At 45.6% G+C, this 23,909-nt stretch overlaps 2 protein-coding genes across 2 annotated transcripts in view; both read right to left on the bottom strand.

Annotated features, from left to right (window-relative positions):
• Window positions 1-2,290, bottom strand: part of LOC140203609 (serine/threonine-protein phosphatase 2A 65 kDa regulatory subunit A beta isoform-like) — a 96,263-nt gene extending 93,973 nt beyond the window's left edge. The window contains exon 1 of the mRNA XM_072269657.1: window positions 2,218-2,290. Within this exon, the coding sequence (XP_072125758.1) occupies window positions 2,218-2,290 (73 nt within the window). The remainder of the gene's footprint in view (window positions 1-2,217) is intronic.
• Window positions 2,291-20,475: 18,185 nt separating this feature from the next.
• Window positions 20,476-23,909, bottom strand: part of LOC140203610 (serine/threonine-protein phosphatase 2A 65 kDa regulatory subunit A beta isoform-like) — a 48,869-nt gene continuing 45,435 nt past the window's right edge. The window contains exons 15-16 of the mRNA XM_072269658.1: window positions 21,565-21,656; window positions 20,476-20,500 (exon numbers count right to left, since the gene is read on the bottom strand). Of these exons, the coding sequence (XP_072125759.1) occupies window positions 20,484-20,500; window positions 21,565-21,656 (109 nt within the window). The 3' untranslated portion in view covers window positions 20,476-20,483. The remainder of the gene's footprint in view (window positions 20,501-21,564; window positions 21,657-23,909) is intronic.

A 23,909-nucleotide genomic window follows, 5' to 3' on the forward strand; every position in this document is an offset into this window, starting at 1 on the left:
TGTATACATGTCATGGTCCAGTCCATGAAGGTCGCATTCCGGTTCACAGTCCAGTCCATGGTTCCTTATTCCAGGTTTTCCAGTTTTCCCTTGTCCTGTTGTGTGTCTCAATCCAGGCACATGATTCCCATTTTTGGTTGGCTACATAAACAGTTCCTGGGTTCAGCTTCAGTTGCTTGACTGTTCCTTCCCCTTCCTTCTGTAGCCTCGCCTGCTACCTTCGCCTGTAACACCGTCATGTTCAAGCGCCAGGGCAAGACTGGGGCCTTGCTGTGACTAGATAAAGAACTATCTTTCTTTGTTTGGAACTGTCTCTTTGTGTCCAAGCCTTCGCTAGGTAGGTCTGGCTGTTTGCCGCTACCTTGTGTAGGGAACCATCTCTTCGTGCTCTCGCCTCCGCTGGGTAGATCCAGCCGTTTCCCACTACCTTGAGCTCTGCGTTCCTGTTCTCCCTCGACCAAGGCTCTGAGTTCTTGTTCTCCCTCGAACAAGGATCTGCATTCCTGTTCTCCCTCGAAAATAGCACCGAATGGCTGGCACACCATTCCTAAGTTGGAAAAAATAGCTCCTTATTTTAGCCAAATCCAAAACACTTCTTTATGAAGCTTGGATGTGGGCTATGTGCGGGATATATTACACGGGAGGGTATCTTTGTACAATTTCATTGCCAGGGAACTACACGAAAGATGCAGTGCTATCACTTTTAGTAGCAATAATTTAAAGGCAGGTTGTTAAATAAACAGCGAAAGATTATGTAATGAAAATGCAAACAGCCTTTGGTATCCTTGCGCACTGGGTTAAGAATGATATCGGCCAAATGCGGACAAATTTGCAAAGGTAAATAGGTATCTTGGTTGGTATGGTCCGGTTTGGCCAAAAGGCCCGTATCTCTGCTGTATAGCACTATGACTCTAGTCAGTGACAACGGATATACAGAACTAGAAGGCGAATAAGGATGAAAATGGTAAGTCCAAATGACGAGAAAATTTGAGTCCAGAAGTAGGGATAGAGGTTTTCATAAGTACACCATGATTACAGTGTTTACTGCAGGTCTCCCTGTCTGAGAAAAGTGTTCAAAATCGGGATTATAGCAAAGGTTCGCCAGGTTTATTCCTGGGCTGACAAGACTGATGTCCGTCAAGGGATTGATTCGATTCGATTCGATTCATATTCGCAAAAGAACGAGAGAGGGGTCTCGGGGAAATCTCGTTATATATAATCACGAAAGCGGGGCTTTTCACCCACCTCGTCAGAAAGTGATGACAATCTGTCCAGATAGCCTGCATTTCTTCTGCACAAGACTCACATTCCTGCATGTCTTTCCTGTAACCTGCCCATGAGCTTTCCAAATGTTCTACTTCGTTTCTTCATCCACCATAGTCTCTGCATTCTCGTTCGAGACAGCCATTACCGTCTATCAGGAAAACCCTGGTCATCGACTTTCAATTAAAATCCTCCTCCTCCTATCTGTGGCAACGAATACCGCAGATTCGCCGCCTCCAGGTTAAAGGAATTTCTCGTCTTTCCTGTTTTAAATGGATATTCCTCTGTTCTTTTCGAAGCACAGTAGCATAGCGGTTAGCGTAACTCTCTTACAGCCACAGCCACCGGGATTCTACCTTCTCCAGGAGGCCGTGTTTCCTTCAGATTATCTGGGATGCCCCGCCCGCCCCCCGCTTAACCAGGGGTACACAAAAACGATAGGAGGTTGGATTTGCACCCGGGTTCGGGGGACAGAAGGGAATGTTGTCTGACTCACGAGGGTCCCCCTTTCTACTGGTCAGCCCTCCCTTTTGGCCGAAGGGAACAGGTAGCACGGAAGTGGCGGGACTGGCCGCAATAGAGACATTTCCCCGCTCTCAATTTCCGGAGTCGCTCTGTGAGAGAAAGGCGGTTCCGTCCCAGCTGCATGGGTTCCTCTCCTGGGTGGTGGAAACGGCTGGACTGGGAGCTATTCTAGGAGAGGGAGGGGAAGAGAGGCTAGGGCCGGTGGGAGACGGTACAGAGTGTCGTGGAGTTGCTAAAGGGAGTGGACGACCAGTTCTCTCCCTATGGCGTTCTCGAAGACAATTGTCCAACCTGGTGGCTAGGGAGATCAAACAATCCAGGCTGTTGGTGTCATCCCTTGCCGCCAACTCGTCTTTCACCATGTCGCTGAGGCCTTTTCAAAATACCCCTTGGAGTGCCTCATCATTCCACCCCGAGTCAGCCACTAACATCCGGAAATCCACGGAATAGGCGGCAACACTGTGTGAGCGCTGACGGAGAGCGAGTAGTCGCTTAGCGGCATCTTTACCACGGACAGGGTGGTGAAAGCTCCTTCTCATTTCTGTGATAAAGGTGGGGAATGAAGAGCAGTTAGCCGGTTGATTATCCCAGATAGCTGTAGCCCACACTAAGGCACTTCCCCGCTACAACCCATATAACCCATCTTCGACTTGTCTGTGGAGTACTTGGATGACTGCTGTTCGAACACCAAGGAGCATTGCAGAAGGAAGGCCCGGCACTTCCCCAAATCCGCAGCATAGTGTTCTGGTTCAGGTATGTGTGGCTCTCTTGGCGGTGGTGTTACCGACACGTAGGGGGTTGCCACTACCGGCTGTCTGGGCTGGGCTGACAGAGTTCCAGGAGTGGATCGGGTAAGATGAACGGATACTCGGTCCACCTGGTCACTGATCTTCTTTACGTCAGCAGACAGGGAACGGAGGTTCTCCATGACATCCCAGAGAAGTTGATCGTGCAGATCCAGTTGGGAGCCCTGGCTGGCGAGGGCTTGTTGCAGGGTATTCGTGTCCGCTGGGTCCATAGTGGCCAGATCGTTCTGTTGCAAGGAGCGACTGCGGCGAACCCAAGTGCAGCACACAGGCACGGAGATTAAGGTAGGATGCTTACACGGGCGTAAACGCCGAACAGCAAACAGCAGGGATCTTGACACGGAGCCCTGACATGGAGCCTTGACTCAGAGAGACGGAGTTTCATAGATAAACCTTGAAATTGCAGCTAACTTAGAACAAACAGTTCTAAGCGGTCGGGAAACGTTAGTTATCACACAGGAAAAAGACCACGATCTGGTAACTAGGTTTTGTAACGCCGGGGGGTTCTTATACTGCAGGTCCTGATGGAAACCAGGTGTGTCATCATGAAAGAAAATTAGAAGTAATTGGGAAATTAACGGTCAGAACCATGGCACAATTAAAGGAAATTAGAGGAAACTAGGGAATAAACAATCAGGACCGTGACAATATAACATTCCTCACGTTCATCTTCAATCACTGCATTTACTTGTTTCATTTTATTCCTACTTCTGCAACAGTGTGAAAAGTAGTATGATTACTCTTATTGCATGCATATTTTTCCGTACGCTGAACACTTTTTTGCCTGGTGCTGCTGTCCGCAGCAATCACAAGACGTCTTGCTCTCTGTCGGTTTCGTTGCCTTTTTAATATTTCTTCTAATATGTTCGCGCTTTTTTATAGAGTCTACGCTGCAGCTTTCAATGAAAAGGTGTTCAGCCTGTGTCGTTACGGTTTCCGAAGCTTTGCAAAATATCAAAGCTTTTTCCAAATCCAGGTCTTGCTCTCTTAACAGCCTTTCTCTCAGACCATTATCCCGAATGCCACAAACAATTCTGTCTCCAATGAGAGAGTCTGCCAGTTCTGCAAACGCACATGATTTACTTCGGCGTTTCAACTTCGTAACATATCGATCTATTTTCTGCTTACACGTGAAAATCTTGAACACCTCATACGTCACATTACGCTTCGGTATACAAAATGCTTCCAATTTGTCCATTATCGACTTTAAATTGAAATTAATTTCATCTTCAGAAATAGAATGATTATATTTCAATTGCGTCGTCACCTATTACGTGGAGTAGAATCGCCGTTTTCTGGTTTTCTATCGGCTCTGATCGCCGATAAATAGATTTCAAAATGTTGCTTGTATTTCCTCCGGTTTTCAGCTGCATTCCTAGTCAGCTGAAGTGTCGGTGGGGATTGCAGATGTTCCATTTTTAAAGCTGTTAGCAAACCCCGAAAACAGTTCGTGCGGTTTTCTTTTGGATCATCTTCGATTCTCCCGTATTAGCGAACGTATTATTCTTCCAGACCGACTTCTGACACCATGTTGTGTTCTTTATACGCATCGTGGTTTAACAATAACAAAATATATTCTGTTAGAATAGAACTCGAACTTCTATTTACTACAGCAACTGCAACCACGTTTACCATAGAAATTTCTCGATGATTTCTCCGAACACTGTTCAATCACGTTCTGACACGTGATATCACCACACGAGACACCGAGTGCTGCGAGCAGGGGAACTGGGTCACGCCATCCTGATCCCCGGACAGGGCACGGGACGAAAGGTCCATGGGATTCGGTGCAATCTGTGAGCTGAGCCGGGATCGGAGCCCATTATAATCTGCCCAGCGCAGGTGGAACTATGGCGGCTTTATGTCTGCAGGAGGTTCAGCAGGGTGACGAGCCCCACCACTCGTTTGGCGTTGAGGAGGCCGAGCACCATCAGGCCAGCAATCAGCCGAGACTGCCGCCCATTTCTCCACTCCCAACACCTCCAGGGCTTGAGGGCGACGGCAGTGCCAACCTGCTGTTCGACGAACGCTTCCCTGTGCTGGCGACCAGCCGCCAGGAGAGTTACAGCGAGGAAGTAGCAGCCGGTAGCCCCGGTATCGAGGACCTGCTCTCTCAGCTTCGGCAAAAGGATAACGATCTCATCCTGGCGGCTAAGCTCGGCAAAGCCTTGCTGGAGAAGAACCAAGAGCTTACCGATCAGTACGAGATAATGCAGAGAGAGGTCACTGACAAACTGGAGGAAAGATAATGTGGCAAATATAAGGGAATCCTTTCATCCTGCTCACCTCCCCTCTCCAAGCGTCTTTGACCCTGTTTCACATCGCATTCGTATTTCTGCCCAATTTGCTAGGGTCATTAACCATCGGCACCCCAACTTATCATCCTTCCTATTCGTAACCACTACTATGTCATTGGACTCCACCGCTTCCCACAGCATTGCATCCCATTTTTACGCTAATATATTGCGTCCACTACATTAACATCTCGCAGACTCGCCCTAATGCTGCGCTGACGCCTGAGTTCTGATGATCTGACGTCATTACATTGGCCGGGAACCGAATCCAAGACCCTCAAACACTGGTAATATATTTGGAAATCCGCTCGTGTCCACGCTTTAATGTTCCGTGATTAATCTGGAAAATGCTATTGAGACGTGTCGAATATATCAATTTAATAGCAATAATATTACATAGTAAGGATAAGAAAAGTAGTTCGCCCCCTTTCATCTTGAGGTACAGGGTCAGTCCTGGTTTCGGTGTGCATTGATCGTTGCAAGGGCTTTTAAAGGCGGTAACTCAGGAAAATGTTGTTGCCGTGGTTAGACTACGAATGTAGCGTTTGTCCTTGCTGTTCGGCGCCTTCCCGAGGTTGGCAATGTCTGTTCTGAAATAGTATCTGTCTACCTGTTGCAGATACCTGAAACTACATGAGGCCCCGCTCCATCTTCTCACTTTCAGTCAAACAAGCGAAGTGGGCATGTCTTACTCATTCAAGCTTGGTTCAACGCTCAAACCGAATCAGTGTGCGGGATGTGCGCTATTTATATACAGCATGGTGGGGAAATGATTAGCAGCAAAATATTTCTTGTATGCAAATTAATATTTTGTCTTAAGTTTTCTTAAAGAATTTTAAAGATAATGAAGGAGAGTCAAAGTAGACAAGTTGTGGCGAAGGCTGTAATAGTGGGTTGGAAGGGAGGAGAATGGTATTGTGGTAGTAGAGCAAACACGAGGAATTCTGCAGATGCTGGAAATTCAAGCAACACACATCAAAGTTGCTGGTGAACGCAGCAGGCTAGGCAGCATCTCTAGGAAGAGGTACAGTTGACATATCGGGCCGAGGCCCTTCGTCAGGATGAACTGATAGAAGAGCTAGTAAGAGATTTGAGAGGGGGAGGGGGAGATCCAAAATGATAGGAGAAGGCAGGAGGGGGAGGGATGGAGCTGAGAGCTGGACAGTTGATCCTCTCATATCCTTTTTGCCAATCAACTGTCCAGCTCTTGGCTCTATCCCAACCCCTCCTGTCTACTCCGATCATTTTGGATCTCCCCCTCCCACTCCCACTTCCCAACCCACTTTCAAATTTCTTACTAGCTCTCCTTTCAGTTCGTCCTGATGAAGGGTCTCGGCCCGAAACGTCGACTGTACCTCTTCCTAGAGATGCTGCCTGTCCTGCTGCGTTCACCAGCAACTTTGATGTGTGTTATGGTAGGAGGGAATGGTACAGGATCAAACAGAGAGAAACTGATTACCTTGGAGGTCTGGTACAAACATTAGCTTCCTTCCTGATCTCTAGTGTTGTCTGTGGAGGCTACACATTCATTCTGAGATCCCACCAGATGCATCCATTCCCATTAGGAACTTGCTGTGCTGCTACTGAGGCACACTCAAAAGATGTGTGAGTTACTAGGTTAATTGATTATTATAACAGGAAATCAGATTAGTGTAAATGAGCTCTTTGACAGAACAGACACAATGGGTCAAATGTACAAGGTCCCTATGTTGTACAATTCTGTGACTAATAACAGGGACCAAGCAGAGCTGGGACAGCCACTCATCCTGACATGAGGGGAAGTGGAGAAAGGCTCATTGCAGAAGTTTGTTTACGCCCAGAATCTTTATGGAACATTCTCTTCTCTGAACTTCAGTAAGATACCAAGTTGAGGTGCAGGTTGCCTTACACAAAGTCCTCACTGAAATAAATCACCAGCTACAATTACAACAACAGGGAAAGAACAGCATTGCCTTTTAATGTGCTGACAAATCTTTAGCGTTTGGCTTCTCTCAGATTGGAGCTGTTTTTAATAACTCACAGTTAGTTGTCCTCTGCTGTGGAAGAGATATTAAGACTTTTCAAATTTACTGAGAATGTGCAGTAATTTCACTGGAGTTGCAAGCTGAACTAGGGTACAGGGCACAATTACTGCATGCACATAATTTGCAGGCAACACTGGTATATTTTAGAAGGTTATATCATTTCCTCAAGATCCAGTTGACGTGACCATTGGCAGTGAATCATGTAGGTCAGTGCCCAGCATACTAAATGCAGTCATGATACATTCATTCTGTGGTGGTCCACCTATCCCATTTAGTAAGCACCCAGTGCTTCTGACCCTGCACCATCCTGTTCTGCAAGGGGCAATACAATTTGTCGGTAAGTGTCACCTGGTTGACATGGCTATCTTGGTTGAAACGAGCAGTTTCTGTAACCTGTGAGATTTGGATTTGGGGGTCAAATGTTGGTGCATGGATAGAACAGGTGATGTACTCTAATGTTACATATGAGGCCTGATTTATAGTCTGATGCAAAACTGGTGATTTAATAGTCAATTAGGCTGTTGGTGCAGTTAATGGAATATGACTTTTGAAGGTAGGCTCATTGATCTTGACCGTTCTTTTGAGATCATTAAAAAAATCGAAGCAGAAGTAGGTCACTTTGCCTCTTCATGTATGCCCTACCAATCAGTGCAATCATGGCTGATCTTCTACCTTACTAACCCTGCATCCATTTATCAGAATGGTGGATTCTAGTTAATGGGGACACATCAGGATCAGTACATTTTGGCCCAATTAAGTGGCTGCCACAATTAGCCAAATTTTCATGAAAATAGTTTTGAAAGGGCAAACTATGTTCAACTGAGCAACAAATTATGTATTTAAATAAATACAGAACAAATTAGAATATTACCAATATAACTGTACTACTATGATAACACCTAATAGTTCTCGACAGCGGAGTTCATACAGTGTACGCTGCTCTGTTCTTTTTGATTGACTGTAAATGAACAAAATCAGTGTTGAAGTCATGTCAAAAATTGTTGCTTTGTCATTTGGCATCAGTAGGCTCAAATGAATACCATAGCACAAGCATACGCAATTGATGCTATTTAAAAACTATTTGCTCTAAGCATGCTGTAGTGTCACATGGCCAGACACATGCACACAACTGATGCTAGTTAGAAACTGTTGCATTCTCCAAATCCTCATTTTCATTGTAGCATTCAAGATGATTATCAATATCTTAACTTCCTTCGTGGTTTCTAATTTGTTGAAGCAATGAAATTGTTTCATTTTCATTCCCAGCCATTTCTTGCATCTCCAAGCCTGACTGCTTGAAACTGCAGTGAGAAAAACAGTTCTGAATTGTCTTACTGCTTATTTCTCGCTACCTATCCCTGACATGAACCACTGCTTTTTTGAACACAAGCTGATGATATTTAAAAACTGTTCACTCTAAGCACGGTGGAGTATTTAATGGCACACAAGTGCACACAACTGACGCTAGTTAGAAACTGTTTGGCAATACTCTCCCGTCCCAGTTAAGAGGCATAGTGTCCCAAATAAGTGAGAAAATTCTGGCTATTTTTTTGATTAGTTTATGTTGATTTAGAGTTGTCCCAAATAAGTGGCTGTCTGGATTAACCGATAGAATAACTAACTAGAATCCACTGTACAGTATATCATTTATTCACACCCAGTCCACTCCTGGTGCAAGGTCTCAGCCTGGAATATCAACTTGTATTCTTCCTCTGCAGATACTAATTGATGAGCTAAGTTCTTTCAGAGTTTTGTTTTTGCTGGCAGATCCCAGAATCTACAGTCTCGTTTGTTTTCATATCCTTTATTAGCTCGAGAGACCAGATCTCTTTACAATATTCCAGGCACAATCTTACCAGATATTTATATAATTGCACTTGAATGTTATTATTCTTGTACTCCTTCTTCTTTCAATAAAAACGAGCAAACCATTTGTCTTTCTAATTGTTTGCTGTATTTTGGCATCAGTGATTCACGTACACTGGTACCCAGGTCACTCTGAGCACCAACTCCTTACAGTCTCTCATCATTTAACTACTCTACTTTTCTATTTTCCCTACCAAATTTCCTCTTGCACTTTTCCACATTACACTCTATCAGCTGTGACCTTGCAGATTCACATAACCTGCATGAATCCATTTAAAACACAAAAGATACTGCAGTTGCTGGAAATCCAAGACAACACACACAAAACGCTGGAGGAACTCAGCAGGTCAGGCATCATCTATGGAAATGAATGTTAAAGTGAATTTTCTGGGGGTAATGATTTGTTTACCTTTAAGTGACTTTGGCCACCAGACTTCTACTTGACAATGCACTTCCTGTGCTTCTGGCGCCGTAGTTTGACCTGATGCTGTAGTTTTGAAGACAGTATTATCTATGCATTATAACTATTAATTGTCTTCTATGTTAGCATGGGAAATGCCAAATAAATGTATCGTAGACTTAATTTACATTCCTAAAGGCTGTCAACATTTTGGCATTGGAAGGAAAGGATGGTGTGATATTTTGCATGTAGCCTCAAAAGGAAGCATTGTCTTTAACTTTTTAAGTAGCGATTGCCTTTGTGTTCAGCATATAAATATTGAGCCCGCATTGGGCTAGCAGACCTTTCTGCGGAAGGTGTCTCCGTCCTTAAGATGCCTGCTGTAGCTTGTGTCGAAAAAAGAGGCTGCTTTGTACCTACCAGTGACTCTGTCTCTCTGGTGATTTTGTCCACGCTACAACAATGAATAAACTGTTGATGCTTCAGGCTGGGACATTCCATCAGGACTGGTAAGGAAGGGGGAAGATGCCAGAATAAAAGTGTAGGGAGAGGAGAAGGAGACTGAGCTTGAAGGTGATAGGTGAAGCCAAGTGGATGGGGGAGGGGGGAATGATGTAAGAAGCTGGAAGGTGACTTGCAGATGTAGGTGGGATGCAACTGAAACAAGAGCGATAAAATGGAGTTGTGGTATGTGGATGCGAGAACAGGCAGAAACAATGGGCCTAACCAACCATTCAGCTTTGTGAATCTTGGGACCAAGTGTCAATTCTCTGGACACCTCCTCTTACTGACCCCTTGAAAAGGACCTCACTTGGGACCATCAGGATATTGTCTCTGACACCACCAGCAACCTCATCGACTCTGGAGATCTCCCATCCACTGCCACCAACCTCATTGTTCCCTTATCCCACACTGCAACAGCTCGTATTCCAACTAAGTAGTCTTTCAGCTGATGGCATGAACATTGATTTCTCTTACTTGAATTACTTCTGGAAATTTTGCCCCTTCCATTCCCCACTCTGGCCTCTTACTACCTCTCCTCCCTGTTTATCACCTCCCTCTGGTGCCCTTCCTCCTTCCCTGTCTCCCATAGTCCACTCTCCAGTCCTTTACCTTTTCCACCTGTCATCTCCAAGCTTGTTATTTCCTCTCTCCCTCACCCCTTCCCCACCCGCCTGTCTACACCTATCACCTTCAAACTTGTCTTCCTTCCCTTACCCCTCCCTCCATATTCTGGCATCTTTCCCTTCCTCTCCAGCCCTGATAAAGGGTCTTGGCCCAAAACATCGGCTGATTATTTATTCCCATAGATCTGCTGAGTTCCTCCAGCATTTTGTGTGTACATCCCTTTAAAACTTTTCTGCATCATCATTACAAGCCATACAGACCCCAACTTGGTATCATTAGCAAACATGGATACTGTATATTATTGTAAACCCTCTCAACAAGATCATTGATATTGACTGAATATTAGAGCTCAACATCAACTCCTGCAACACTAGTCAACAACCTCCCAATCTCAAAGTGACCTATTTATTCCTAGTCATTATTTTCTGTTTATTAACTGATCCTCAACGCACACAAGAATATTTCCTTCAATCGCATGTGCTTTATGATTTCTTCTGTGGCACCTTATTCAAGGTCTGAAAGTCTAATGAGCAGCATAGCTGTCTTCCTCATCAATTCTCAGCAAACTTGAACAAGTTACACGCCAATTCTGATCAGTCCTACTTCTTTAAATGTGCTGTTGCCACTCACTCAATGATAGGCTTTAAGTATTTTCTCTGCAATTGCCTTCTCCCAACTTTGTTAAAGAGTGGGGTTACGTTTACTTCCTTCCAGTTGAGGGGAACCTCAAGAAGAAAGAGGTGGGATTTTGGAAAATGTATTCTTTCTACCATCGTACTATGGTAATTTTGCTCATCCATTCTGCAGTCTCTTGAATAGTTACAAGGACTGGAGTTTCCTTGGTGTTGTCTGGATCCACATACTAGCCTCATTTGTAATTTCAATCTGTTCGTCTTACTCACCAGTTCTACAGTACTTATTGTTAAGGGCATGATGACCTCCTGGAGCAAAGTCTCCAATGACACCATAACCAGGTCTATTAATACTGTCTCATATGACAGGAAATTAGCTGCTTTGCAGCAATTGTAAAGTGCAAAGTTGCAAAAGTACAGCCCAAAGACGGTAAATTGCTACAAATTTCAAAATAACTAGCGCTTAAAATGCATAATGATGCATTGTTCGTGGACCTTCATTATAAAATCAGAATCGAGTTTATTATCACTGGCATATGTTGTAAAATTTGTTGTTTGTGGCTGCAATACAGAAAACAAAATAACTAAGTTACAATAAGTCTTTGATGATTGTCTTGGAGGAGGAGATGTTATTTTTGATCTCCCGATCAGGAAGTCGACGATCTAGTTGCAGATGGAGGTACAGGAGCTCAGGTTTTGAAGCTTGTTGATCAGTAATGAAGGAATGATGATGTTGAACACTGAGTTATAATCAATAAACAGTAGGTTGACGTAGGCATTGTTGTTGACCAGCTGGTGCAAGGGTGAGTGCAGTGCCAATGAGATACATTCCCTGTAGAACTGGTTGGTTGGGTGGCACAGGTTTTCAGTGCCAATGAGATTCATTCCCTCTAGAACTGGTTGGTTGGGTGGCACAGGTTTTCAGTGCCAATGAGATTCATTCACAATAGAACTGGTCGGTTGGGTGGCACAGGTTTTCAGTGCCAATGAGATACATTCCCTATAGAACTGGTTGGTTGGGTGGCACAGGTTTTCAGTGCCAATGAGATACATTCCCTGTAGAACTGGTTGGTTGGGTGGCACAGGCTTTCAGTGCCAATGAGATACATTCCCTGTAGAACTGGTTGGTTGAGTGGCACAGGTTTTCAGTGCCAATGAGATACATTCCCTATAGAACCGGTTGGTTGGACGGCACAGGTTTTCAGTGCCTTGCCAGGTGCACCATTGGGCCTGAAGCTTTGTCAGGGTTCACCCTCTTGAAAGCTGTTCAGATGTCGGCCTCTGAGACAGATATAAGATGCTGCACGGAATTACACATGTATAATTTTATTCTGCTTTTCAAAGTGTACATAAAAGGCATTCATCTTAATTCAGCCATTTATGATGTTAGGTTTCACCTTGTAGGAAGTAATAGCATGCAAACTCTGCCAAAGCTAAGGTGCATCCGATTCTGTCTCTAGCTTCCCTTGGAACTGTTTTTTCATACTTAAGATAGCCTTCCATAGGTCATACAACACAGGAACAGGCCCCAGGCTGATCTACTTCATAGAAAGCCATTTAAGCTGCCTACTCCCATCAACCTGCACTGGGTCCATAGCCTTCCACACCACTGCCACCCAGGTACCCATCGCAACTACCCTTAAATGTAGAAATTGAGCTCACATGCAGAGACATCCCGCCTCTCCCGGAAGTTGCAGGAGTCACCCGCACATTGACAGCGGCTCCCTGATGGCTGCAAATTATGTACAATATCCTGGAAATGGATTTTTTTCACACACACACACACACACACACACAGATGGGAGGTGGGGGAGAGAGGGGGAGGGGAGAGGGTGGAGGGAGGAGGCGGGAGGGGAGAGGGGGCGCAGGGAGAGAGGATAGATGGATGGCAGAGTGTTCCACAAAAAGCAAAAAGAAAATATAAAACGTACTTCACCCCAGACTACACTAAAGTGTACCCCTGCCTAACAGGGGTCAAAATAATGACAGTGTTGCTCGCTGCACTGCTTGTAACAGTGACCTTTCTATTGCCCATGGTGGGTTAAGACTGTAAAAGTCATGTTGAGGTGAGTTTAACAGGTGTCATTCATTCATTATCATAACTAACGTTATTTAAACTAGCAGGCTAGCTGCTAAGGAGCTACTCTATTGCAGCTATCCCACCTCTCCCGGAAGTTCCAGGAGTCTCTCGCAAATTGATGGTGCTACCTCCCTGAAATGAGTTTTTGCAGGGTGGGTTGTCTGCGTGCACCACTTGCATTTGCAGCTCATTCCACACTCTCATGACCCTCTGAGTTTCCCTTCATGTTCCCCTTTAAGCTTTTCACCTTTCACCCTTAACCCATGACCTCTAGCTGTAGTCCCACCCAACCTCAGTGGAAAAAGTCTGCTTGCATTTCCCCATCTATAGTCCTGTGACCCGACTGGTGGTGTAGTGGCATCAGAGTCGGACTTGGGGACGAAAGGTCCCCAGTTCGAATCCAGCCGGCTCCCCTGCACACTGCTCCATGCTGGGTCACATACTTCTCCTTATTTAGTGTGTTTCGACTTCTCTCCAACAGCACTCCCTGCAAGAAAACACACCAATGAAGACCAGGATTCAGTGAGAACAACCTGATTACCCCACTGCTCTTAACTTGAGTGACCTTGAAACTGGAATCTTTCTTGATGGAACAGCACAGGTCAGACTAACACAGGAGCTTGGCAGGTCAAGCACCATCTCTGGAGAGGAATAAACAGACCCCTCATCAGGACAGACTGGAAAGGAAGGGGACAGAAGCTGGAATAAAGTGGTGCGGGGACAGGAAGGAGTACAAGCTGGAAGGTGATAGGCGAGACCAGGTGAGGGGGAAGGGGGAGGGGGGTGTGAGAGGCTGGGAGGTGATAGGTGGAAGAAGTAAAGGGCTGGAGAACAGGGAATCTGATAGAGATCATGGAAGAAAGGGAAGGAGGAGGGGGGAACCAGAGGAAGTGAAGAGAAGGGTAAGAGAGGAGCCAGCATGAGGGCTGGAAACAGATAGAAGGAGGGAGTGGGGAAAGATTACTGGAAATTGGAGAACTCGGTGTTTGTGCCATTAGGCTGGAGGCTACCCAGATCAAATATGAGATGTTGCTCCACCAATCTGAGTGTGGCCTCTTTGAGCAGTAGAGGAGACAACCGACATGCCAAAATGGGAATAGGAAGTTGAATTGAAATGGATAGCCACTGGGAGACCCTGCCTTTTGTGGCAGATAGAGTGAAGGTGCTCAAATATATGATACCCCAATCTACGCCGAATCTCACCAATGTAGAGGAGGCTGCACCAAGTTACAGCAGGTGACCCAGGCAGACCTGCTGGTGAACTATCGCCTCACACGGAAGGACTGTTTAAGGGTCTCAATAGTGGTGAGGGAGGTGGTCTAGGGGCAGTTCACAGGGATAAGTGGAGGAGGGAGATCAGTGGGAAGGGATGAGTGGACAAGCAGAAAGTGAGAGTCGGGGGTGGGGGGAGGGAGAAGATGCGTTTAGTGGTAGGATCCCGCTGTAGATGGCAGAAGTTTTGGATAATAATGTGCTGGATACAGAGGCTCGTGGGCTGGTAGGTAAGGACAAAGGGAACCCAGTGTGCTGCAATGACAGTGTTTTCTCAAATGTTGCAAAGGTGGACCAGTAGTAGTCATGGGATTCACTGCAAAGGCCCATGAATACAGCAGTAAATGCAAGAAACTTCAAACAAAAGACCGGAGATATTGGAGAAGCCATGGAATTTGTTTTCACAGTTCACAGTTGCAGCAGAAAGACTGGACAGGTGCATGATGGAAACAAGTCTAAAGACAGACAGGAGCTGATTGGGTAAATATGATCAGTACTATTTTCTTGTATGGGGTGGGGGGTAAAACACTGAGACAGATTAGTTGAGCCAATTGGACTGTTTTGGAATTCAACTCCCATATAATACTATGGTACCAAAGACATTTCCACATCAACAAGTGCTAATAAGAATAATCTGTGCACTCAGCAGAGAGACAGGTGAATAGTTGCCACAAAGAAACAGCCGATCGAAGCCAGATGCAAGACGTCATCTGACTGACTTGGCCTCCACTTGTCCCTTCTCCACCCGCCCCACCGTTAAGGCTGATTTATGCTTCTGCGTCGGCTCTAACCTGTAGCCGATGCCGTAGCCTACGCAAGTGGTCTATGCCCTTGTGAGCATTTATACTTCTGCACTGGTGTGTCCGCGTCGCTCTGCAATTCACCGCCAAAACGCTAGTTGGCGATGGGGTTTCTATGCCACTGTGTTGAGTTTCTTCGTGTACTTCAAGCAGTGGCGACTGAAACTGAGCGCATCATGTTGCAGTTGGAGCTAATAAATGTTGAACAAGAGTTACTTTTATTGAAGTTACTGCAACGCAGAAAGGAGGGAAGACGTGGGAGGAGATGGTGTGTACGAGCATTGAATGGATTGAGGCAGAAGGAGGGTGAATTTTCTGTGCTTGTTCGGCCACTGAGAGACAAGAAGCAACCAGAAATGCACAGGAGGAAATGCGATGCTACCAAGCCAACCAATCAGTTGTTGCTGTCTGCGTCACCGCAACGCGTGGTTACATTTTTGGGGAGGTGTACGTCAGGCTACAGCGTAGGGTACGCGGCTACGCCGTACCTATGGCATTAATTCAATGCAGAAGTATAAATTGCCCTTAACTCCTTTCCTTTGGCCTAAGGAACATTTAAGTGACACCCACCTGACATGGGAACACAAAAGAGGAAACTGACCAAAATAATTAATAAAAAGCAGGTAAAGATAGTAATATGCCTGAAGTCACTTTCAGATACGTTTTATAAAAACACAATTGGTGTTTATAATGTAAAGAAACAATCTTTCACAAAGGTAAGGTCAAATTTGGAGTATTGTGTGCAGTTCTGTTTACCTAATGAAAGAAAGGATATCAGTAAGATTGAAAGAGCGCACAGAAAATTTACAAGGACGTTGCCAGGACTTGAGGAACTGAGCTTTTGGGAAAGGTTGAATAGGTTAGGACTTTATTCCCTGGTGTGTAGGGGAATGAGGGGAGATTTTATAGAGGTATCCAAGATTATGAGGGATGTAGATAGGATAAATGCAAGCAGGCTTTTCCCATGCTGGCAGGGTGAGACTAGAACTAGAGCTCATAGGTTAAAGGTGAAAGCTGAAATACTTAAGGGTGAACCTTCACTCAGAGGGTGGTGCAAATGTGGAATCAGCTGCCAAAGGAAGTGGTGGATAAGGGTTTGATTTCAACATTTGAGAGAAATTTGGATAAGTACATGGATAGGAGGGGTACGGAGGGCAAGGTTCAGGTGCAGGCAGCTGGGACTAAGCGGAATAATAGTTTGGGATGGACTGGACAGGACAAAGGACCTGATACTGTGCTATAGTGGCCTATGAGCCTAAAGGTGAATTATGACGGAACTGGAACTGACAGCTACACAGCAAAAGGTCCTGAGACTCTCGTAGCAGCAGCATCAAATACAATTTGAGACCAGGCCATGAAAGGAGATTTTAGAACAAGTGACCAGAGTTTGGTCGATGGGAAGTTTCATAGGAGCATCACAGAGGTGGGGAGAGAGGCAGAAAGGTTTTGGGAAGGGATTCCAGAGTTTGAGACACAGACTGCTGAAGGCACAGTCATCAATAGCAGAGTGCTTAAAGTCATGGTTGAACAAGATGCTGGAATTGGAGGTGCAGAGACTGGGGCTGGGGTGAATTGTAGGAGTGGGAGAGGATGCAGAAACAGGAGACGGGATTGAAAGCAAGAGTCTTAAGATTGAAATGTTGTTTAACCAGGTGTTTGGGTTGTTTGGTGAGGACAGAAGAGATGGATGAAAGGTCTTGGTGCATGTTAGAACAAGGCAGCAGTGTTTTGGGCGATTAAAAATTGTTACTCACTAAACAGGAGATTGGGCAGGTGGTTTGACATTTTTTGGAAGGAGGTGCAGAGATAACAATACAAGGTGGGAGTCTCAGAGTGTGGGGACATCTGGAGAATTAGAATCCAGTGGAAGACATCTGCGGTATACCGGACACTCAAGTGTGTCAGGGAAGTGAAGTATGTGCACTGAAAATTACGACTGAGAAGGTGTTCAGGAAACTTAATGGCCTGAGGGTGGATAAATCTCCTGGACCTGATGGAATGCACCCTTGGGTTCTGAAGGAAGTAGCTGGAGAGATTGCGGAGGCGTTAGCAATGATCTTTCAAGAATCGATAGATTCTGGCATTGTACTGGATGACTGGAAAATTGCAAATGTTACTCTGCTATTTAAGAAGGGTCGGAGCAGCGGAAAGGAAGCTACAGACCTGCTAGCCTGACATCAGTGGTTCGGAAATTGTTGGAATCGATTGTTAGGGATGAAATTATGGAGCACCTGGAGGCACATGACAAGATAGGCCAGAGCCAGCATGGCTTCCTGAAAGGAAAATCCTGCCTGACAAATCTACTGCAAATTTTTGAGGAGATTGCAAGCAGGGAAGGCAAAGTAGATGCAGTGGACATGGTGTATTTGGATTTTCAAAAGGCCTTTGATAAAGTGCCCACAAGAGACTGCTTAGCAAAATAAGCACCCATGGAATTACAGGGACGTTACTAGCATGGGTGGAGCATTGGCTGAACGGCATAAAACAGAGTGGGAATAAAGGGATCCTATTCTGGCTGCCGCTTACCAGTGGAGTTCCACGGGTCAGTGTTGGGACTGCTGCTTTTTACAATGTACATCAATAATTTGGACCATGGGATTAATGGATTTGTGGCTAAGTTTGCCGATAATACCAAGACAGGTGAAGGAAATAGAGAGCCTGCAGAGAGACTTGGATAGTTCAGGGGAATGGGCAGAGAAGTGGCAAGTGAAATACAATCTTGGAAAGTGTATGGCCATGCACTTGGGTGGAAGAAATAAACAGGCAGACTATTATTTAGATGGGGAGATAATTCAAAATGCAGAGATGCAAAGGGACTTGGGGGTCCTTGTGCAGGATAGCCTAAAGGTTAACCTCCAGGTTGAGTTGGTGGTGAACGCGACGAATGCAATGTTGGTATTCATTCCTGGAGGTATAGAATAAAAGAGCAGGGATGTCATGTTGGGGCTCTATAAGGCACTCGTGTGATCACACTTAAGAGTATTGTGTGCAGCTTTGGGCTCATTATTTTAGAAAGAATATACTGACATTGGAGAGGGTTCAGCGAAGAGTCACGAGAATGAGTCCAGGAATGAAAGGGTTACCGTATGAGGAACGTCTGGCAGCTCTTGGGCTGTATTCCCTGCAGTTCAGGAGAATGAGGGGAGGGGGATCTCATAGAAACATTCCAAATGTTAAAAGGCCTGAACAGATTAGATATGATAAAGTTATTTCCCATGGTCGGGGAGTCTAGGACAAGAGGGCACGACTTCAAGATTGAAGGACATCCATTTAGAAGACAGATGCGGAGAAATTTCTTTAGTCAGATGGTGGTAAATTTGTGGAATTTCTTGCCACGAGCGGCTGTGGAGGCCAAATCATTGGGTGTATTTAAGGCAGAGATAGATAGGTTCTTGATTAGCCAGGGCATCATGAAGAGGAAAGGGGAATGGGGATGACTGGAAGAATTGGATGGCGGAGCAGACTCGATGGGCTGATGGGCCTACTTCTGCTCCTCCATCTTATGGTCTTATGATTAAGGGGAGGTTTCTCTGGTGAGGGACACTGCGGTTGGGCTTGGGGCTTTTGTTAGGAAGAGATGAAGAGAGAAGATGCCAGAGAGAAGAGGTGAAGGGCCTGTTCCCCTGCTGTACTTGTCTCTCCACGTTGACTAAATCTTCAGTGACTAACTCTGATTTGTGTGCAAGACTTTGGTCTAAAACCAGCTGAACAGCACAGAAAGCTACCTCAAAAAGAAATTTAACAGAAGGAAAAAATTAAAAGGAAACGAAACACATGACATGCTTTTTACATGTTTCTGCTCCGCAAAAGTCGCAAGGCGGTAAATCCTGCACCTCTCTGGTGTGCAACACGAAGCAGCGTTTACCTTAATACACTTTATTAGGGAAAGCAGTCAAAAGAATGATGTAATATACAAATTAGGAGAAAGACATCCACTGGTAACAGGTTAAACGTGCCTAACACAATCTCTAAGATCATTCAAGAAGCTAACAGAGATTAAGTTACGTGATTTGCAATATTGAAATGGCATCCCAAATGTGACTAGACCACTGGAATGATACAATATTGTGTAATTCTGGTCGGGAAGAGAAGCTTAGCTATTGAAAAATCTACTTTAACTAATACGTACAGAAGCAATGGCTGCCTAACCAAACCATCAGGTAATCACAGCATCCACTGGCACTGCTGTTCAAGTCACTGGAATAATGAGGTCGGCATTGAAAGTCATTTCAATAACTGTCTAACGGGCACTCTTTCTTTTAATGTTAAAAACGATTAAAAGGGAAATTAAGGTAGGTCAAAACTTATAGCACATCATTCAGCAACGTGGGGACAATGCAGTGCAGACACATGAGGCCCCATTAAATGTGGGCCCCACCCCTTCACCAGGCCCCATCAAATGCGAAACCCTCTCCTACATCAGGGTCAGGACCCATTAATGTGGACCACTTCCCCAAGCCAAGGCCCATCCAACGTGGGCCCCTCACTGGGCCCCTCCTCTGCCACCCCATCCGAGAACAGTTTCAGATTGGACAACATCTTCAGTTTTAATTCAAGCATTTGCCACTGGATGCTGGGAATACAAGCGAAGGTGTTTTGGGAAAGGAGGAGGAGGCATACTGGATACAAGTGACTGTCGACAGAGCAGCAAAGCTAATAACCTCACATCCTTGTTAACAGTTAAACCCATCGGATACACAATGCCACTGGGTACACTACAGTCAATGAAAATAAATAGGGGAGTAGACAGCTTGATATCTCAAGCTAAATTGAGACAGCAGAAAGACTGCAGACTAGAATCTACAAGGCAGCTAAAATCCAGTGACACTACGTACGAGACATTTACATTTCCAGGGGTAATTCTTTAAAGAGTGTTGTGTGTGTGGCCTGGCTACACAACAATGCTATTAATAAAAATGCTGGAGACAGGAGCGAAGTTTCGTGGTTCTTTACCAGTAGAAAATGATGCAGAACACACACATACGTATCAATGTGCGCCTAATAGCGCATGCAACGACGTGTTACTACAACATAAAGTAGTCCCCATATTATACAGTAGGCTGACCCGGCTGATGCTGTAGTGGCGTCACCCCGAGTTTGAATCCAGCCGGCTCCCCTGCACGCTTTCCATCCATGCTGGGTTACGAGCTGGTGATCTCTTTGGAAACTCACCCGGCAGAAGGCAATGGCAAACCACTGCTGTAACTTGCCTCGTACGCGGTTCCCCACTATGTCAGAGGCGTGGAGGGAAATCGTCCGGCAACTGGAGAAACTCCGGATGTGACGTAACTTTCCTTTTTCCTATACGGTACAAAGAGAGAGTGAAGAAGGTTTTCAAAGATGTCAGCGGCAGATCTCGTTGCAAGTCTGGAGGGCCGTTTCTTCACTCCTTTCTACGATAAGGCAAGCACTAGATAAGAAGGAAAACATACAGATTAGATATTAAAAGGAGACAAAATGGGAACGTTTCTGAAGATAATCAGAACACGCATCTATCTGTAAGCTATGACGACAACTTGTGGGAATTCTAGCGATGGAGTATGTCATTTCTAAAATATTGCAAGTGAATTCATACAATTGCCAACTCTTAATTCCTGTTGCTTCAAGACCTATTCGGGCAGATGGGACTCGTCAGCTCATCTAGGAGAAGGAAAATTCTGATCTCAAACCTCTGCTGCCTTGCGGCTGTACCCACTCACAGGGAAGGCTTCGGGAGTAAACCCGGAGCTGGAGTCCCTAAGGCAGTCCTACGCTGAATGACAACTCCTGTGGTGCTCCTGGTACCAAACTCAATCTGCCGTTCCTTTGGGTGCGTGCAGACGGGGAGCTTGCCACATGGGGCAACAGCTTGCTCTCCATATCGTACTGCTACCTCCCTGAAATGAGGTTTTGCAGGGTGGGATGTCTGGCACTAGATTTTAACACCCGTTCCTAAACCCTAAAAATCACCTAATATAAACACAGAACTCTTTACTGAGGATTGTACTCAAAACTCTGGATTGGTTCTTAAAATATTCAGCTTACAGAAACAGGGAGGCAAGTAAGAGACAGAACTGAGAACTTCATGCTTGGCTCTATAACAAGGTTTATAATTCTGAACAATTAGTAAATCCCTTTAACTGGAAACAGTTCCAAATATCACAGCATTGTTCCAGCAGCTCGAATAACCCTCTTGCTGGTTCAGAGTTTTGAATCCATAATTTGTGTTTTATCCCCTTTAATGAACGTGCTGAGGACTGCATGTTTTTCCCCGACCCTCACTCGTTACACGTGCAGATTACAAAGCACACATCTTTAGCTTAAAGAGCCTTTTCTACCATCAGTGCCCCCACAGCAGGAACCCAGCAGACACCCATCTTGTCTTGTGCTCATCTTCAGAGACCCAGTGACAGACTCTGGGACAATGCAGGCCACAACTGCTTGAAGGGAGAATGCTTATGCTCGTACCGAGCTGGGTCCAAAGCCACAACTTACCAGTCATGGCTTCCTGCGCAAAGTACTTTACGTCCATATCTTGGTCCTGACCCAATTTCTCCAGTATTGGTTTGAACTTGTTCTGTAAAGTGCTGTGATTTAAAAGCAATTTTTAGTACCTGTGACCTTCAAAAGAAGACAGCAGCACATTCACTTAAATCTAAAGCGATACTGGATATTACCCAGATTAAAATCTCCTCTTTCTGCCTCTCACGCAGGCTCCCACTACCACAACTGATCATTTACTGGCCAGATACGGGTCAGAGCTCAACTAGCAGAGTACGGTCACAAACTGCAGCTGAGCTCATTTAGGTTAGTGGATGCAAAAGGAGAATAATTTGGATGCCGCATTTTTATGCCGTTGAAGAGAGGGGGCACTGAATGCATAAACTTCCTTTTAATACAATCCATCTGTTATTGCTTTCCACACAAATTCCAATCAAATCAGAAACGCACAATTTCACAAAAATCGTTCACCAGATGGGTTGGCGGGGTGGAGATACGTCGCTACCAAAGGAGGTGTAGGGCGCTCCTTCCCTCTGCAGGCCTGCAGGTCACCCTTGGGCAAGGTGCAACACCTGCTTAAGACCCCCCACCTGATCAGGGTCACGCGATGCCCTGGGAGCAGATGGTGGACGGTCATGTGTGCAGCCGGTGCAGATCACAAGTCCTGGTTGTGCGACCACTGACGCCGGGCAGACAATCTCTGAAGAGCACTGATAATGGCCGGGGGGTGGGGGGGGGTCACCTCGTCTTGTAAAGACACACACGGCCCAGAAGGCGTCAATGGCACAAACCAGTTCTGCAGGATAATTTGCCAAGAACAGCCGTGGCCATGGAGAGACCACGATCGCCCACGTCACATGATGATGATGATGATGATGGTGGCGTTAACTGAAATCTCACTGTGCGATTTTCACTTCTAACCAGGATTTATCCATCAGTGGTTGAAGGAGAGAGGGAAAATGTATTAAAGAAGATTGGAGGAGTAACCTTTTCATGCAGGAGTTGGTAGCTGAGCTGCCAAAGGAGGTGGTGGTGGTGGTGCAGGCAGGAACAAAACCTGGACAGTCTCTTGATAAACGTCTGGTTAGGTCACGTTTGGAGTCCTGAATTCAGCTCTGGTCAGCCCTTTAAAGGGTGTGGAGACTTTGGAGAAGGTACAGAAGATGTTTACAGGACGTTGCCTGTGAGAAACCTCTGCTTATGTCACATTTGGAGTACTGAATTCAGTTCTGGCCTCCCCTTTAAAGGGGTGGAGATTTTAGAGAAGGTACAGAAGGTGTTTACAGGACGTTGCCTGTGAGAAACCTCTGGTTCGGTCACATTTGAAGTACTGAATTCAGCTCTGGTCTCCCGTTTAAAGGGTCTGAAAAAGGTACAGATGACATGCTGGCTGGTACTGCAGATGTTACCGGAGAGGTTGCTTTCTCCAGAGTGACGGAGTCTGAGGGAGGGACGAGCTGATAGAAGTTTACAAAATTCTGAGGCAAAGACAGACGGCTCCCAGTTGAGATGTAAGAGCCAGAAGAGAACAGCTCAAAGATGTGCTGAGGATTTGAGTACCTGGAACACACCGACAGGTCTGGTGGAACTGGATGCAGGTATGAAACAAGGGTTTACGATCCAAAGAAGGGTCACAGTCTGAAACGTCGACTAGTTATTCATTTCCATGGATGCTGCCTGACCTGCTGAGTTCCTCCAGCATTTTGTATGAGCATTGAAGTATTTAAGACACTGTTAGACAAGCAAATGAACGTGCGGAGAATGGAGGATATCGGCCACGTGCGGGCAAAAGGACACGGTTCAATTAGGCGCTGCTTTATTTATAAAGTCTGCAGGTGTTGGAAACCCAGAGCAACACACACAAAATGCTGGAGGACCTCAGCAGGTCAGGTAGCACCTATGGAAATGAATAAACAGGTGACGTTTCGGGCCCAGACCCTTCGTCCGGACTGAAAAGGAAGAATTAGTTTGGCACAACATTGTGGGCCAATGGGCCTGTTCTACAGGTTCAGTGAGCAAGACAGAGGGATGTGGAGTTAGTGTGGCTGAGTGGGTTTACTATAGCAAGGAGTGATTGTCAGTATAGATGTAATGGACAAGAGGGCATGCTTCTATACAGTACAACTGACTATATCCAGAACCCAAGCTTTGCTTGAAACACCCTCCACCATCCTCAGCCAACTTTTAATCCACGTTGCCAGCTTGCCAGAAGTTTTAACAATAAGGACCAGCCTCCCGTGCAGGATCCTGTCAAAGGTCTCACAGAAGTCCATGCAGACGACATATATTGCAGGACACACGAACAAAATGGTTTAATTACTGTGTTAGGCTCCCAAAAG

This window comes from Mobula birostris, chromosome 10 (assembly GCF_030028105.1).
Source record: "Mobula birostris isolate sMobBir1 chromosome 10, sMobBir1.hap1, whole genome shotgun sequence".
In the NCBI taxonomy this organism is placed as follows: Eukaryota; Metazoa; Chordata; class Chondrichthyes; order Myliobatiformes; family Myliobatidae; genus Mobula; species Mobula birostris.